Source organism: Sceloporus occidentalis, unplaced genomic scaffold, assembly GCF_023333645.1.
Source record: "Sceloporus occidentalis isolate IW3139 unplaced genomic scaffold, rSceOcc1.0.p SCAF_2, whole genome shotgun sequence".
Classification (NCBI taxonomy): domain Eukaryota; kingdom Metazoa; phylum Chordata; class Lepidosauria; order Squamata; family Phrynosomatidae; genus Sceloporus; species Sceloporus occidentalis.
Window position 1 is genome coordinate 4,602,229 of NW_028316982.1, and position 15,504 is coordinate 4,617,732.

A 15,504-nucleotide genomic window follows, 5' to 3' on the forward strand; every position below is an offset into this window, starting at 1 on the left:
GTTCACAAATCCAGTTTGAATCTGAAAAGGTGACAAACCAGGAAAGTGTCCCCCCCCCCCCCCCCGCTCTTTAATGTCCTTTCTTTTCTCTCAAATGCAAGGACGCAGCCTAAGGATATTTCTCATCCTTATTGCACATCTCAAGGCAAGGATTCCTGAAGAAGACAGACAACTTCAGAAAATAATTAAAAAATTAAAAAGGGATAAGTCACATTTGGCAAAGGGCTACTGCAGAATATAATTCCAGTGAAAACAAATGTACCACTTCAAATGCTGTGCTCCAGGTTTAAAGGGCACTCCAGTGTGTTTCCTGATGCCAAGAGGATGCCCATTGTTACTGGAATGAAAGCAGGAATGAGCTAATTTTTGCTTTCTGGAAGTGCAAGAATTTCCCTTGCATTGTAAAAAGAAGGCTTCCACAATCAAATTTAGAGAAAGCAGAAGAACTGACAGATGGGCATCAATGTTCTCTTTCTCAAGAGCATATCAGGAGGGTCTGACCCTTAGATTCTGTTATTTTCAGAAGCGAAGGAAGGTCTTTCAATCCCAGCACAGCAGCAAGTGGTTCAACCAAGATCCTAAGTGCCTGCCTCGCCACAGGCTTCTTCATGGTTCCCATTGAGTGCCATGTTAAGTCAATGCCAGTCCTTCATCTTGATCTTGGGGGGTATCTATGTTGGGGTAAAAAAAGAAATGTCAGTTTAGGACAACTCTGTTAGAAATAGAGCTTGCAAGAAATGACATTTTTGGAATGCAGTTTCTAATAGGGGAACTTGCTGCCAAGAAGGTAGCATTAACTTCACAGTTTTAAGCAACATAAGGACTAGAAACTTTATGAACTTAAAAAAAAGATTAGCCAAGACAGGGTGACCAGATGTCCTCATCACAAAGGAGGACAGGGCACCACAAAATGTAGAACGTTCAAAAAATGAAGTAAATTCAGCCCTCCATAGTTGCAGCTTTGACTTTTGCTGATTTGACTATTTGCAGATTTGATTGTTTTCTCTAGGAATCTCTAGGCCCTTCGGTGTGATTCTATGTCAACTTCCACAAAAACTCACACAGAAGGACCTAGAGATTCCTACAGAGAACACTCCTCTAGGGATCTGTAGGTCCTCCAGCTCAATTCTGTGCTCATCTTCTGGCAGACGTTGACCACAGAGTTGTCCTGGAGGACAGAGAGACTTCTAGAGAGATGTTCTTACACATTTTTTAAAATGTTTTCTTTATTTGTGGTTTTTCCACTTTCAGAGGGGTCCTGTGCCCCAACCCCAGCGAATGTGGAGGGTCCGCTGTACATGACAAAACAAAAGACAAAAACAGTAATACAAATATAAATTCAGGCTTCTTAGCCGTGCCAAAAATGGAGAACATTTTGGAAATTCCTCTTGGACAGAAGGGTGAAATGTAGGACATGTCCTGGAAAAGGAAAACATCTGGCCACCCTGAATCAAGATCAAGTATCCAAGTGCAGCAGATGAAGACCTGACCCAGGAGTGTTGCTATGATTAGAATTCAGAGACAAAGCCATGTTAGTCTGGAAAATCAGTAGCAAAGGGGTCTTGTAGTACCTTTGAGACTCACTATGTGAATGAGTATGTAGCATAAGCTTTCATGGACTTGGTCTACTGCATCTGAGGAGGTAGGCCTAAATCTCCAAAAGCTTGTTCTACAACTCCTTTTGCACAGTCAGTCTCAAAGGTGCTAGAAGAACCTTTTGCATCCTATTCAACTACTAACCAGACCTGACCCAGTTTGTGTTGTTTGTTGTTATGTGCCTCCAAGTCATTTCTGATTTACAGAGACCCTAAGGCAGCCTTTCTCAAATAGTGGGGTGGGCCCCCCAGGGGGCGCACGAGGCTCCATAAAGGGGGGCGCGAGGCTCTGTTATGCAGAGGTGTACTTATAACAATTTTATAGACAAATGATACTATTTACAGTCGCGCGGGGGGCGCGAAATGTTTTCTTCTTCCTAGGGGGGGCATGACAGAAAATAATTGAGAAGCACTGCCCTAAGGCGACTCTATCATGAGGTTTTCCTGGCAAGATAGACCCATGGAAGTTAAAGTGACATCAAACTGCGTTATTTTATTATTATTAATAATAATAATAATAATAATAATAATAATAATATAACATACATACAGTAAAATAATATTGGAAAAATGTCTTTTACAGTGTTGCACATACAATATGTAATAAATCACATTAATTATTCATTCTTAATTACCTTATCTGAATCTTATTCATAGTAAACCATTTAATATTAACTAAACCAATAATTTAAAAAACACATGAAATTATTATTGATATCTTCCTTCTTATTACTATCTTCTTTTCAACATATATTGTTCGTAACATATACTATCCACTAAAGTATAATACTATTAATTTATCCATCACCAGACCCCATTATCTTAATGTTACTCTACCCTCCAAAACGGTAACTCTTCCTGTGGAGGTAAACCGCCTTCCTCTTTTACTAAAACCTTTTGGACAAATATTTTCCATATTGCTTCAAAATCATTCCTCTTAATTATTCCTTTTTTAAAACCTTGATTCCACATCTTAACTTTTCATTAATTGCCATTTGCCATATTTCTTTAAACCAGTTTTGTATTTGTAGATCTCCCTGATCTTTCCTCCTTCTTCCCCCCCCCCCTATAATTAGTCTTGCTGCTGTTAATAAAGTTGTAATTAAGTCCTTCATAGCCTAGGTGCAGTTCATGTTATCATATATAGACAATAATGCTGTCTTTGGGCATATTTCTAACTCCATTTCTGTTACCTCTTTAAATACTAATTGCCAAATGTTCCTTATAGATCTGCAGCCGCACCACAGAGGAAGATAAGTACCAATTGCTTGGCATCTCCTCCAACACAGCCTTGAAAGACTGCATTGTTTCTGCAGATGCAGCCAAGGAAGGCTAGGTTTCTCACAAAGCTACACAACTGCTTCCGCAGAGGAACTTGCTTTCTGCCTTCCGGTAATTTCTACGTATGGCGACCCTAAGGAGACCCTATCCTGGGGTTTTCTTGGCAAGGTTTGTTCAGAGGAGGTTTGCCATTGCCTAACCCTGAGGCTGAGACAGTGTGACTTTGCCCAAGGTGGCAAACCCCCAGTGGGTTTAATGGCTAAGCGGAGAATTGAACCCAGGTCTCCAGAGTTGTAGTCCAACACTCAGACCACTACACCACACTGTCTCTCTGACCCTTTTTGTGTCTTCAGGCTATTTAGGCTTCCCTGCAGCACTTACCTTCATTAAACTTGCTTTCATCTGTACCCAAATGTCCTTTTCTTTGCTGCCTCCTTCTGCCCCACGGAAGACACTTTAAGAAGAGAGGGAGTCTCTGCTTCTTGGGTTCCTCCTCACCTTTGAAAAGGGAAAAGAAAGAAAAGAATCAGATATATGCTTGACACAAAGCTGATAGCAGAGAGGTTGCTGCTGATGTTGTTGTTGTGTGCCTTCAAGTTGTTTGTGACCCACGGTGGCCCTAAGGTGAGCCGATTGCAGGAGTTTCGAGGCAAGATTTGTTCCCGACAGAGCGCCATCCAGCCTGTCTGAAAACCTCCTCTACACTCATCCTTCCACATTTGCGGATTTCATTATTTCCCGATTGTATTAATATCTTCTCTCTAGGAATATCTAGGTCTTGTAACGCAACTCTGTGGCCAACTTGAACCAAAACTTGCCTAGATTGCTAGAGAGAGCTCTCTACTTGGCATCTGTGGCGCAATGCAATGGTCAATGCCTGGCAGATGCTGACCGCAGAGTTGCCCTGGAGGACCTAGAGGCGACTTAGGCCTCATTCCCACTGCCTTTTAAGCCGGATCGTGATTCGGTTTAAATAATAAATAATACAATGTGTATTTCTATTTTCCTGCCTCTCCCGGGGGATGGAGGCCGGGTTACAGCCTTGTGTAAAAATACAAGTACAAGCACAACAACAAAGTGCATAAAGAATTGGCAATTACAAACAAGGTTTGAACTGGTTTAAATGATCCTGGTTCCCACGTAATCCGAAGAGGAGGCCATGCTCTGGACCCATTTAAGCTGCGTCTTTGTGGCCCTGATATCTTCCGCTTCTTTTTTGATACATTGATTCCACGCAAGTGTGAACCCCAAGCGGATTGGAATCGATTCGGATGTCCCCTTCGGCCGTCTGGATCCGACTCATTTTGAATCGGTTCCTTCATGAATAGGAGCCAGAAGTGGGTTATTCTGAGGTGATTAGAGGAGAGAAAGTGTGATTGGGGCAAATGGAGTGGGAGCCATCCATTGATTTGGATCAGAGACTGATTTGTCTGTGAGTGGGATTGAGGCCTTAGAGGCACACAACAACAACAACAGCAACAACAACAGCAATCTTTGTGTGCCATCCTAAATCAAGGCAGAGATTGTGGTCAAGAATCCCAAAGAAGACGGAGAGATGGAAATCTCTTTCAGGTGTATTGAATTCATATGGAGTTAATATCTATGTATCTGCATAGAAGTATATAAAGAGTAAAAGGGAGGTCTGCCAATGTCACCTTTAGACTGTCAGATAGTAAGCGCATGGCTGATCTATGCAGAATGGAGGGCTCTGAGGTGGATAGAGATGGCTATGATAAGGCCATGAAAGCCAGCATCTGTGGGAAGAAGGGAGAGGAGGAGAGGCAGGGAAGAAGCAGGGCTTTCCTTGTAGGTTTCCCTGTTGTCTTTGGCGGAGAGTGTCCTGCTCTCAAGGCAGAGTGTCTTGGGATTGTGTTGCAATTGAGTGGTGTTCATGAATACATGGAAAGAGAAGCCCCAGACGAAAGAGAGGCTGCAGGAGGCGGAGGCGGAGGCGGCGCAGTCTCTGCGGAGATGCCTGCCAGGAGGCCTCCTCCTCCTCCTCCTCCTCCTCCAGGGCAAGCGGCCTCTCTTCTCTCGGGGGGCTCCGAGGCGCCTTCCTTCCTTCCTTCCTTCCTTCTGGGGCGGTGCTGACCTTTGGCTGCCTGGCTCCGGCGGAGGGCGGCTCGGAGGGCGCTGCAGGCGGCCGCCCGGACCTCTCGGGCCCCGGCGCCGGGCCTGTGGAGGGCGGCCTGGAGGGTCTGGGGCGGCCTGCCGGGGCCCAGCGTCCTCCGGAGGAGACGCTCCAGTTGGCAGCGGGCCTCCTCCGCTCGCTCCGGCTCCCGCTGCTGGGGCTCCTTCTCCGGCTGCAGCAGCAGGGCCACCCCGACCAGGGCCAGCGGGCGGCGGGGGGCAGGCAGACGGAGGGCCAGGTCCCGCAGCATCTCCCGCAGCAGGCGCCGCTCCCGGGGCTCCAGCAGCGAAGGCGCCCCCGCCAGCACCAGCACCAGCCCCGGAGGAAGGGCCCCGGGCAGCGGAAGAGGCCCCGGGCAGCAGCCCAGCCGCACCCGCACCTCCCGCCGGAGGAGGCCCCGCTGCTCTGCCTCCTCCTCCTCCTGCTCCTCTCCCTGGCCTTCCTCCTCCTGCTGCTCGGGGCCGAAGAGTTCCCTGGCGAAGGCCTGCAGCCCGGCCTTGGTGCCCGAGGGCCCCTGGCCCACCAGCAGCACTCGCCCGGGGCCCCCCGCCAGACCCAACAGCCCCGACCAGGCCGCCATCGCCACGCCAAGAGCCCCAGCAGCAGCAGCCCCGGAGGCCCTCGCCCTCGAGAGAGAGAGAGACAGCCTCCCTCCCTCCCTCCCCCTCTCTCTCCCCCTCCTCCTGCCCCGGAGCTTCCCAGGACAAGGGCCGCCAAGGCCTGGCTGGCCTCCTGGCCTTCGCTGCCCGGGGGGAGGAGGGGGCCTTCCGGAAGAGCTGGGCCCTGATGCTGGGGCTGCCAACAAACAAGGAAGGGAGGGACGCCTCTAGAACACGGGCCCAGAGCCTCCTCCTCCTCCTCTTCCTCCCAGAGACTGAGTTGCCCCAAGAGGCCTTTGCAACTGATGCTCCTCCAGAGGAACAGGGCTGGGGCTCCAAGGCCTTCCTCTCCATTGCTGGGCCCTGAACCCTGCCAGCCTCACCCACAAAACACACAAAGCCTGGCATTGGCCTTTCTTGACTGATCAACTGCTGCCAGGGCTTTCTTGCTCATTGGCACACGGACACTCGCCTTCCCTGGGACACAAGTCTGAAAGGCGGACTTCCTTTGGCTAACGTTTGCAGGGTTTCAGTGGAAGCTGGGCATCGCAATCCCCAATCCCAGAAAGATGCGCTTAGGACTTGGAGCCATGCTCCGCAGAACAATCCTGCCTTTGAGTCTGCCTTCTGGGCTGAACTTGGCTTTGCTTCCAGAGGGACTTTAGTCAACACTGACTAAGCCAAAGGTAACCACACACACAAGGCATACACTTTGGTCTTTATTTACCTTCATGGTTATGCCAACCCTCTCCTAGAAAAAGATCTATTATTCTGGGTAGCCATGTTGACAATGCAGCAAAATACAACAAAATGCAAAATCCACAAGCAGTGATACTTTCCAAAACATAACATACATGATGCAAGCTTCCCTGGCTTCTTCATCAGGCAAAGATGTTAAAAAGCACACAGGGGAAATGGGGGTGATTTTAGGTGCTGTATAGGTAACATCAATTCAACAGGTTGACCTATGCAGCATCTATTTCCCCCTCCCCAGATGCAACATAGAGACTGAGGAATTTGGTGTTACTAAGGCTGCATCCACACTGGAGAAATAATCCAGTTTGAGACCACTTTGACTGCCATGGCTCAATGCTATGGAATGCTGGGAATTGTAGTCGGTTGTGGCACCAGAGCTTTGCTTCGCATTGAGCCATGGCAGTCAAAGCGGTCTCAAACTGGATTATTTCTCCAGTGTGGATGGGCTCTAAGAAAGGAGCAGTTAGCTTTGCACAAGGCAAGAACACCTGGATCTCAAAAGAGATGTTACTTTTGTGTTGTTAATTGGAAGTTCAACTTAGGACAATGACTATCATCACCATTTTCCCCCTGTATGATTTTTAGCATCTTTGCCTGGCGAAGCATCAAACATTAGCATAAATGCATTTCATGAAGTGGAGCTGGACCAATCAAGCTATCGCTGCTTGTGGATGTTGCTGTATTTAACCCTCTCCGTTTTCTTGGGCAGATTTTGTCAGAGGAGGTTTGCCTTTCATTTCTTTAAATTAACTTTTTTTTGGGGGGGGGGCTGTTTGTTCCCATGGGAATTTTGAAATTATTTGCCTCCAAGAGTGTCTTTCTGAAGCAAACAGGATGCCTGCATGAAGAACCATTTTAAACATGGCCCCTTGGTTGGAACATGACTGCTTCAGTCACTAGAATGGTCAGAATCATCAAGTACCGCTCACTAAACCTTTCAATATGTGCCTTGTTGATCTTGCTAATATTGACTTGGGCAAGAGGACAAGGTCTACCTTCCCTGTTGCTACAAAGCCTTGAGCAAAACTACCTCCAAAAAAGACCACGTTGGATAATTACCATGAAGCTGCATTTTGGGTTGTCGAGAAGAGGAGTCCACACAACCTCCTGCCTGTCTCTGGGCGGTGATAGGAGAAACCCAAATGGTATGGATTCCTTCTCTCATCAACCCAGGGAAGAAATTTGGCACTTCTGAGAGGAAACCATTCCAAATGGACGCAGACACATGTACTCAAAAGTATGCACACAATACTTCCTGATCCAAGCAATGGCTTCCTGGTCATAGAAACCCCCACAGAAGAGTGGCAAAGTTCATGCTCCTTGCTGGAAGCCAGCTGCTGAAAACTACACTAGTCTTCAGTGACTGGCAATTGTTATATATGTGGCAATAACTGGTTGCTTGTTTTAGGACTGATTGGTTTTGGGATTCTGGTCAAAGTCCAAAAAATGAAATGAACTAATGCTACCAAGCTCTGCTGATAACAGACAAAAAACACCCAGCCCTTGGAAATGCCCAGGAATACCTCAGTCGGCAGAGCAGGCTTTCCTGGATGTGACTTCTATAACAGAAAAGTTGGTACCAGAGCAGAAACAACACGGGAAGAATAAGACATTTCCTATATGACAAAAGGAACAAGAAGTCAACGTATTTCAGCAAACTTTTATTCAGAAGCAATGGTAAACTCCCTCTGAAGAAACGTGACAGTAAAACCCTATTATAGATTTGCCTTAGGATTGCCGTAAATCAGAAACAACTAATAGCACAAGTGAAATGAAACAACCAGGTTTGGCAAGCCTTGCTCAAGTAAACAATCTATTTTGAACTTTGTTGTTGTTGTGTGCCTTCAAGTAATTTCTGACTTATGACAACACTAAAGCAACCCAATCACAGAGTTCTCTTGGCAAGTTCCTTCAGAATGTCTGCTATCCCCATCCTCTGAGGCTGAGAGAATGTGACTTGCCCAAGGTCACCCACTGGGACTCATGGCCAACCAGGGAATTGAACCTTGGTCTCCAGTCATAGCTCAACACTTAAACCGTTACACTAAGCTTGAACCTTCTAGGGATCGCTTGAAAGGTTCTTCCAACATGCACTGAGGTGCGACATTATATTTCATCACTCTGCTTTTCTTATGCATTTCATTTTGGTAGTCAAGATCAATTTCCCCCTAAACATTCTGAGTGTAGTTGCTGAGGCAGACTCCTCTGCTCTCCCCTTTTCTGTTTCACGGTTTGTGCTTGGCTCAAATAAGCAATTCTGGAGGCAGGTGCTGCTTAACTTGTCTTTTTCAGGCAGACCAAATGTCAACCAACACCACAAAATGCAGGCCATTCAAGAAAAGCCTAGAACATTACAAGATAAAAGCTAAGAACATTACATTCATTTCACATGGTTCACTTACACCTATGCTAAATGTACCATATTTTCTGATGTACTCAGCTGCATTTTTCTGGTGTTCAAATCCCTTGACTTGCAATATAATTACAGATCTCCAAGCAAGACAAATATTTAAAATTGTACTTTACTAGAAACAAACCCTTGACTGAATCTGCATTTATTCTTTTCATCTGTCCATTGTGCTAAAATTAAGAGGGGAAAACGCCTTTCAACATTTCATTGTGTCCTCAAGTAGCCCATTGTCTGACAGGATGGGGTTTGACCTGCTACACACAAGTATTGGATGATTCTTCAAACATTGCACTGCCAATCAAAAACAGGAGCATCACCACAACTGCATTTCTCAGTCCTTTTCCAATAGGATTCTGAAACTGGCTTCCAAGAGTTGTCTACGTGTTTAGTACAAGTCCACAACTGTATAGTATCAACATGGTGTTAGGTGGGTGATGCTGCCTAACTTTGGCCATGTGACATCTGAGGAAATGCATTAATACTTACACATTGTGGTGAGCAGATGGATCTTTCTCAGAAGACCAAGGTGTTGGTTTTCCTCCCCTGCTCTATCTTAGCAGAAAGGGAACACAAAGCTATGTTTCCATCTGTATATGTCACAACAGAGTATGGCTCTGAATTTAGTTGCCCTAGCAGACAATCTCTTTACTCTCAATTACTCCCTTTCCTCATAAGAGCTGTCCCCTTGTAAGAACTGCCTGAGTACATGTCCTGCACTGTTCAGAACTCTGAAGTGCAGCACACAGAATTTAACTTCCAGTCACCTATCAGTGTTCGCTCAGTAGAAAACTGAAGATTGGGAATTGTTTGGCTTATTCCCTATGCAACACTAGGGAGACTCTTACAAAGGTCCAGAACCTTTATTCAAACATTTTCTGCTGCTTGTTATCTGTTCTTCAACTCCACTTCTGCAAAAGGTTTCTATACTTCAAATAAGCACCATATTTTAGATCTATAAGCCATATTTAGTTCAGATTTGTGGAGAAAGGAACAGGGAAATCAATATAGGATCTATCAAGCATTATGGAATTATTTCTCCCACCTGTTAGGCTGCTGAAATTACAAAGTCCTGGGGAAACCAGGACTGGACTTTTTGTGAAAGGACTGAAAGCTCATTTTAGCACTGATGCTAAATGGAAAATCCAGGCTGTTCTTTAAATCTCTTTATCTCCTGAATCTTGCTTTGGATGGTGAACCTTGAGTTTGTGGTAAAAATAAGGCAAAACTAGCAACTCTGAAGCGTGGACCACTGGCTGAAAAATGAGAGAAGTTAAAATCTACTATGAACTAATATGCTTTTTGACAGACATGAAAATGATTACACTGGGATTAAAATTAGCAACATGGAGTTGCTGGAGAGGAACGTATTTCAGATGTATCTTCAGCATCTTAAATCCTCATAAATAACCTGAGGAAGAACACTAACAGTGGAGACTGTCATGAGTAAGAGTTACAGCTTTATTTTAAAAATAACCTGCCATTTTAATGCCTTTGGCAACAACAAATAATTTTCTACCGCCCTTTTAGAAAGCAAATCATCTTACATCTAAAGGACATGGATAATTAACAAAAGGCAAGACAAGACCAAATGTACAAAAGTGGAATATATTTTGAATTTTATTCTCAGTCCAAATTTAAACTCTGGATGGGTACAGCATCTACAAAAGAAAACAACAACAAAAAAGAGAAAGGTTAGGTTTCGCAAGAGGCAACTAGAGAAGCGTCTCATGAATAGCAAAGAAAACCTACTAGTAAAATGATTAGCTTTATGATTTCTGCATTAAAAGGAAGCAATCCTTCAAGAACTGCTAATCCTACACCCTTTTAGGGATTGACAGACATTTAATCAGCATAAACTCTTCTTGGACACACTGGAACTGTCCTAACTGCCATGCCTATTCAGGAGCACAGAGAGAGCTGCTGCCTTTTCAGTTAGCATTCCTAAAAGGCAACAGAAACATCTGAGCAAAGCCCAGAAGGGAGAGAAATCTTTCAATCTGTAAGAAGGCCTCAGAGCACAAGTGCAATGGCCCCCGGTTGCACCAATAACCACAGTCAATATTGCTGGGGCAAGTACTAAAGCTCCTTTCTTCTCAGCTACCTTTACAAGCATCACCAGAAGCAGGTTACATTGGCAGCTGTGGCTGACAAAGAGTCCAGCAAGGATAATTAACCACGGCTTCTATTAGCTGTGGTACCACACCAACATGTAGTGTTTAATTTATTAGGAACCATGGCAAAACAAAGAGCCTCTTGAAACACTTGGTGCACATCCACAGCATGTGATTTTAATTCTTGATGTAGCACCACAAAGCCCTAACAGCTGCTAGCTCCAGTTTTCCACATTGTGAAATACACAACTGCAAGGCCTAAGAAAACAGGAAGATGCAAACCAAATGAGCTACTGACAAAAACTCCTCACTCATCTTTCATTAAGAAAAAATGCATTATCTGTCTTTCCATTCATTAAAACAAATCTTCAGGACAAAAGTATGTTGCTGTTCATTCCAAAGACCAACCAATTTCTTTCCTCTGGGATTTAGGCCTGCTAAAGTTAAACACAGCTCTAGTCCTCACCACTCGGATCCTGTGTCCAATGGCTTTGGCAGGCAGGTTGGATCGGAACTTTGCTCGCACCATGCCGCTGTTTCCATGGGCACGGGTCACCTTCCCCCAGATTACTCGGGTCCTGTTGGGTTTGCCACCAGGAGTTACCGTGTTGCTGAAAAGAGAAACAGGTCAACCATTAAAATCCCGTCATCTGCTATGCTTGGGCCAAATACAGGAATGCTCTATGCTTTCTGAAATTCTACACTTGAGGAACGTATGTGCGTCCCTTGAACATGTGAATGGCATCTAACAAAAAATACTATAGATACACAGACAAGTGTATCTTGTACTAGTCTAGTGATATGAAAACTCTATGATGACTCGCTCACACTTTCATGTTGTCATTCAACAACAAACATGTGAACCAGGTCCCTGGACATAAGACCATCTCCACAATGTGCATTTTATCCTAACCAGTGCTTCAGCCCAGGGCAGAACAAGCACAGAGGAAAACGGGACCCTTCCTTTGGGTAATTTGTGAAGCTGTACAACAGTAATTCCAAATGAGCTAGTCTTACAGAATCAGAGTTCCAGGTTTGCCTTTCTCTGAGGTTGGGAGTGTGACTTCCACAGGGTTACCCAGTGGGTTTTATGGCCAAATGGGGATTTGAACCCTGGTCTTCAGAGTCATTGTCCAATGCTCATATCACTATACCATGTGGGGGTTTTTGTTTGCTTTCTAAAACTGGGACAGTACTAACATTTTGGCAGGTGTCTACTCTATGTGTGTGTATCTTCAGTAGGCACAAGCTTTACCTCATTTAGCCATGTAGCAAATATGATTAAATCAGTAATATGGCAGCAACAAACAAAGGGAAAACCAGGCTAAGAGCACGCAATACATTAAACTCAAGCCTAGTATTCCAAACTGAAAAAGCAGACCAAATGAAACCACAAAGTGATAATTAAGTTTCACTGACCAAGCTAGCAGAGGGGTGTGTGTAATGTCACTCTTGAGATGCAGACACTTTTTTGAGATGAACTACTTTCTTTAAAAAAAGAGGGCAACAAAAAATTGTAACACTAGACAAGAAATAAAGGCAAATATCGCAACCACCAGTACGAAAACTGTTCAGCTGCCTAAAACTTTTATTTCAGTGTACAAAGTTTTTACCATTTTAGCCTAATGACATCATCCCAGGATTTAAGTCCAATTATTTGCCTTTGCAGTTCAGCATCTGACAGAGGCCTTTCCTCCACTGTCTCAAGATAAAGAGATTTCTCCCAATACTCGCTATCTGATCTTTTTCACTGGAGATGCTGGGAAGTGAACCTGGAAACTTCAGCATAGGATGCAGGGGCTCTACTGCTGACCACAGCTTTATAAAGTGTGTTAGACTGAATGAGAGTGACATAAGCCTCCCTGGCCCAGATGTATCACTTTCTGTTGCACTATGACTCTCTTGCTCACTGATGGTACATACTGTAACTGAACCTGAAGCCATATTACTCTAAATAGGAGCATGAAGACACAGCAAAGCAAAACAAACCCATGCTTTTATCCCCATGTATTCCTCCCACTCACTAGTGCTTAAATGCTTATTGTATAATGGCTGAATGTTGTTCTAGACCTGAGCTCATACATTTCCAAACAAAGGAAAATACGCTCTCTAAGTCACAGCAAAGGCTAACACTAATATGATTAGGAGAATACTCAAGAAAGATGCAAGTGTGAAGCACAGAAGAAGGGAACACTCACTTTTTTGCTTTGTAGACATAGGCGCACTTCTTGCCTAAGTAGAATTCTGTCTCATTGCGGGAATAAACCCCCTCAATCTTCAGTAGAGCTGTGTGCTCCCTCTGGTTTCGGAGGCCTCGCTTATAGCCAGCAAAAGTGGCTTTGGACCACAACCTAGGGAAGAAAGTACACACAGAATTAAATCTTGGACATGCCAGCAGACTACGTTACAACGTAAGAGAAGGTTGTGAAGCAGATGCAGTGCTATATGGACTGAATACCGCATACAGCCTTGATTATGACGGGAAACTCCACAAAGCTGAGGAGTTTTAACGTACAATAATACTTTTGCAGTTGACAAGGCAGTGCCACCTGCAGAGTCCCTACGTTCTACAACAAAACTATGTCAGATGCACACATATGAAAAGATATCCTACACAAAGGGGTTTCCAGAGAAAACACTGCCTTACCTGCCAGTCATGGTATTGCTTGAAGTCCTGTCCCCAGCAGGCCTAAAGGAAGGAAGGAAACACAAGGAGTGGCAAGTTGGAAAGTGCAGTGCCCAGTATCAGCTTAAAGGACCTTATTGAGGTGGAATGCTTAATCAGCCAGCCATAGACAGTGAGCAGAGAGAGAGACCAGATACCCCAGACCTTCCTTCCATACAGTTAAGTTGGCAGAACTTAACTATCCAGGAAATTCTCTTTTTGGGATCTAAACGCACTGTTTACAATTTCTTCCAACTCCATTCAGCTTTTAATTTGTATCTGTGGGACTCCACAAACACCATGACGCCATTAAAAACTTACCTACATACATTTATAGGGACAAAAAAGGTTCCCAGCTTAAAATGTAGGGGGGGGGACCTGGGTGGGGCCCCTGCCTTTTCTCCACCTTTCCTCTAATCCTGTGTAAGAAGGCCAATTTAGTACTTTAGAAACATACAGAGGGGATGAAGTCAGACAAAGGTAGTATCTGCTCTGCTGTTCTCTCCTTTCATGTTCTTGTTGCCTTTCTTGTGCCACTGATTAAGTTCTGCAGCTTTACATGACTTAGACACCTGGGAATTATGAATTCAGGGGCTGCGTCAACATTTAGCATGCCTTTTCCCTTGCATGCTCATGAAAGCCGAACAAGGCTTCTCTCCCACTGGATAAACGGCCTTCAATAGCAGTAAGAATACAGTGGGATAAACCCCTCTTCTGCCATCCTCAGCTCCTTTGACAGGTTCATCGTGTCCAAAGGACTCCAGAGCTCTAGCAATACATTGCTCCAAAAGAGGCATCAGTGGGTCTTGGAACAAAGCAAGCCTTGACTGACCCTCTAGAAGCCAAGATGGCTCAACGGAGGCCGTCTGCTGTGGACACAATGCCAGGTGACCGGCCGGAAAGGAGGCCCTGCTGGGTGGGCCAAGCGGAAGGAAGGCAGACTCCGCTCCAAGTGGACTCAGCCTATTATCAAGCCATGGCCAGCCTCTGCAAGACCAGGCCCAGGGCCTCATTCAGAGGCCCACCGGAAGACAAAGCTGGTTGGAGGGCAAATGAAGAGGCAGCGTGGGGCAGTGGTCTGAGGGCAGGATTATGGCTCTGGAGACCAGGGCTTGAACCCTGGCCTGCCTTAGGAAACCCTCCCAAGGGGCTGATGGATTAGTTCTTGCAGCCACGTATGTCCTGCCTTTCTCCCAGTCCAGGGACCCAGGGAGGCTTCAGAAACTCGCCAAGAATGGCTCTTATGCACATATTACATATATATATATATATAGAGAGAGAGAGAGAGAATGGCTCTGATTGATATACAGACACGTCTACATAAAATAGCGGCTCTTGTATATATATACACAGAGAGAGAGACTTACGCGGCATGTCTGTGTATTGTGTCTAAGGAGCATGGCTCTCAAACAGCGTCCTCGATGGGAGCCTTTGTGTGTAAGAGAATCATGGCTCTCATTTCCACAGACAGACATGGCCCTCCTTAGAAGGCAAAGGCAGGGAGACCCCAGGGCCCCAAAGGCCGCCATCCCGGGACTAGCTGCCCTCTCTTCTTCCAGGCGCCCTAAAGAGCCAGCCATCCATCCATCCATCCGACCCCCCGAGGCCTAGGCCTCCTCCCGGCTCCATCCGCTGGGCATCGGCGCCATCCCGCCGCCCTCCTCCCCGGGGCCGGGCTCCTTCCCTCGGCCGGAGCAACCCTCTCCCGCCCACCGGGCTCTGGAGCCGCTTCCCCGCCTCCTTCCGCCGCTTCCAGCCCCGAAAACGGCTCCCGGCTGCTCACCTCCGCGACTCCGGCCCAAAATGGCGGCGAGAAAGAGCGAGCCCCGCCGCGGCGCCTGATGGGATAGCAACCGGCGAGGACCCCCGAGGTGGCCGCGCCATTCGCCTGAGCGAAATGCCCCGACGGGCGCCTCCTCCCTCCGCGCGATCTGGCCCTTGGGCTTTCAAGCCCGG

At 46.0% G+C, this 15,504-nt stretch overlaps 1 protein-coding gene and 1 pseudogene across 2 annotated transcripts; both read right to left on the reverse strand.

The window, feature by feature from the left end:
• Positions 1-61: 61 nt before the first annotated feature.
• Positions 62-5,587, reverse strand: LOC149317895 (uncharacterized; annotated as a pseudogene). The gene is made up of 4 exons (XR_016280297.1): positions 5,453-5,587; positions 4,969-5,422; positions 3,258-3,374; positions 62-671 (listed from the first exon to the last, which is right to left on the reverse strand). The product of XR_016280297.1 is annotated as an uncharacterized LOC149317895 (transcript).
• Positions 5,588-10,363: 4,776 nt separating this feature from the next.
• On the reverse strand, positions 10,364-15,394 carry LOC149317896 (large ribosomal subunit protein eL33-like). Its single transcript, XM_089508624.1, has 5 exons — positions 15,332-15,394; positions 13,531-13,572; positions 13,082-13,234; positions 11,350-11,494; positions 10,364-10,430 (listed from the first exon to the last, which is right to left on the reverse strand). Exons 2-5 carry the CDS (start codon positions 13,539-13,541, stop codon positions 10,407-10,409), a joined length of 333 nt encoding a protein of 110 aa, XP_089364750.1. The 5' UTR covers positions 13,542-13,572; positions 15,332-15,394; the 3' UTR covers positions 10,364-10,406.
• Between the last annotated feature and the right edge of the window lie 110 nt (positions 15,395-15,504).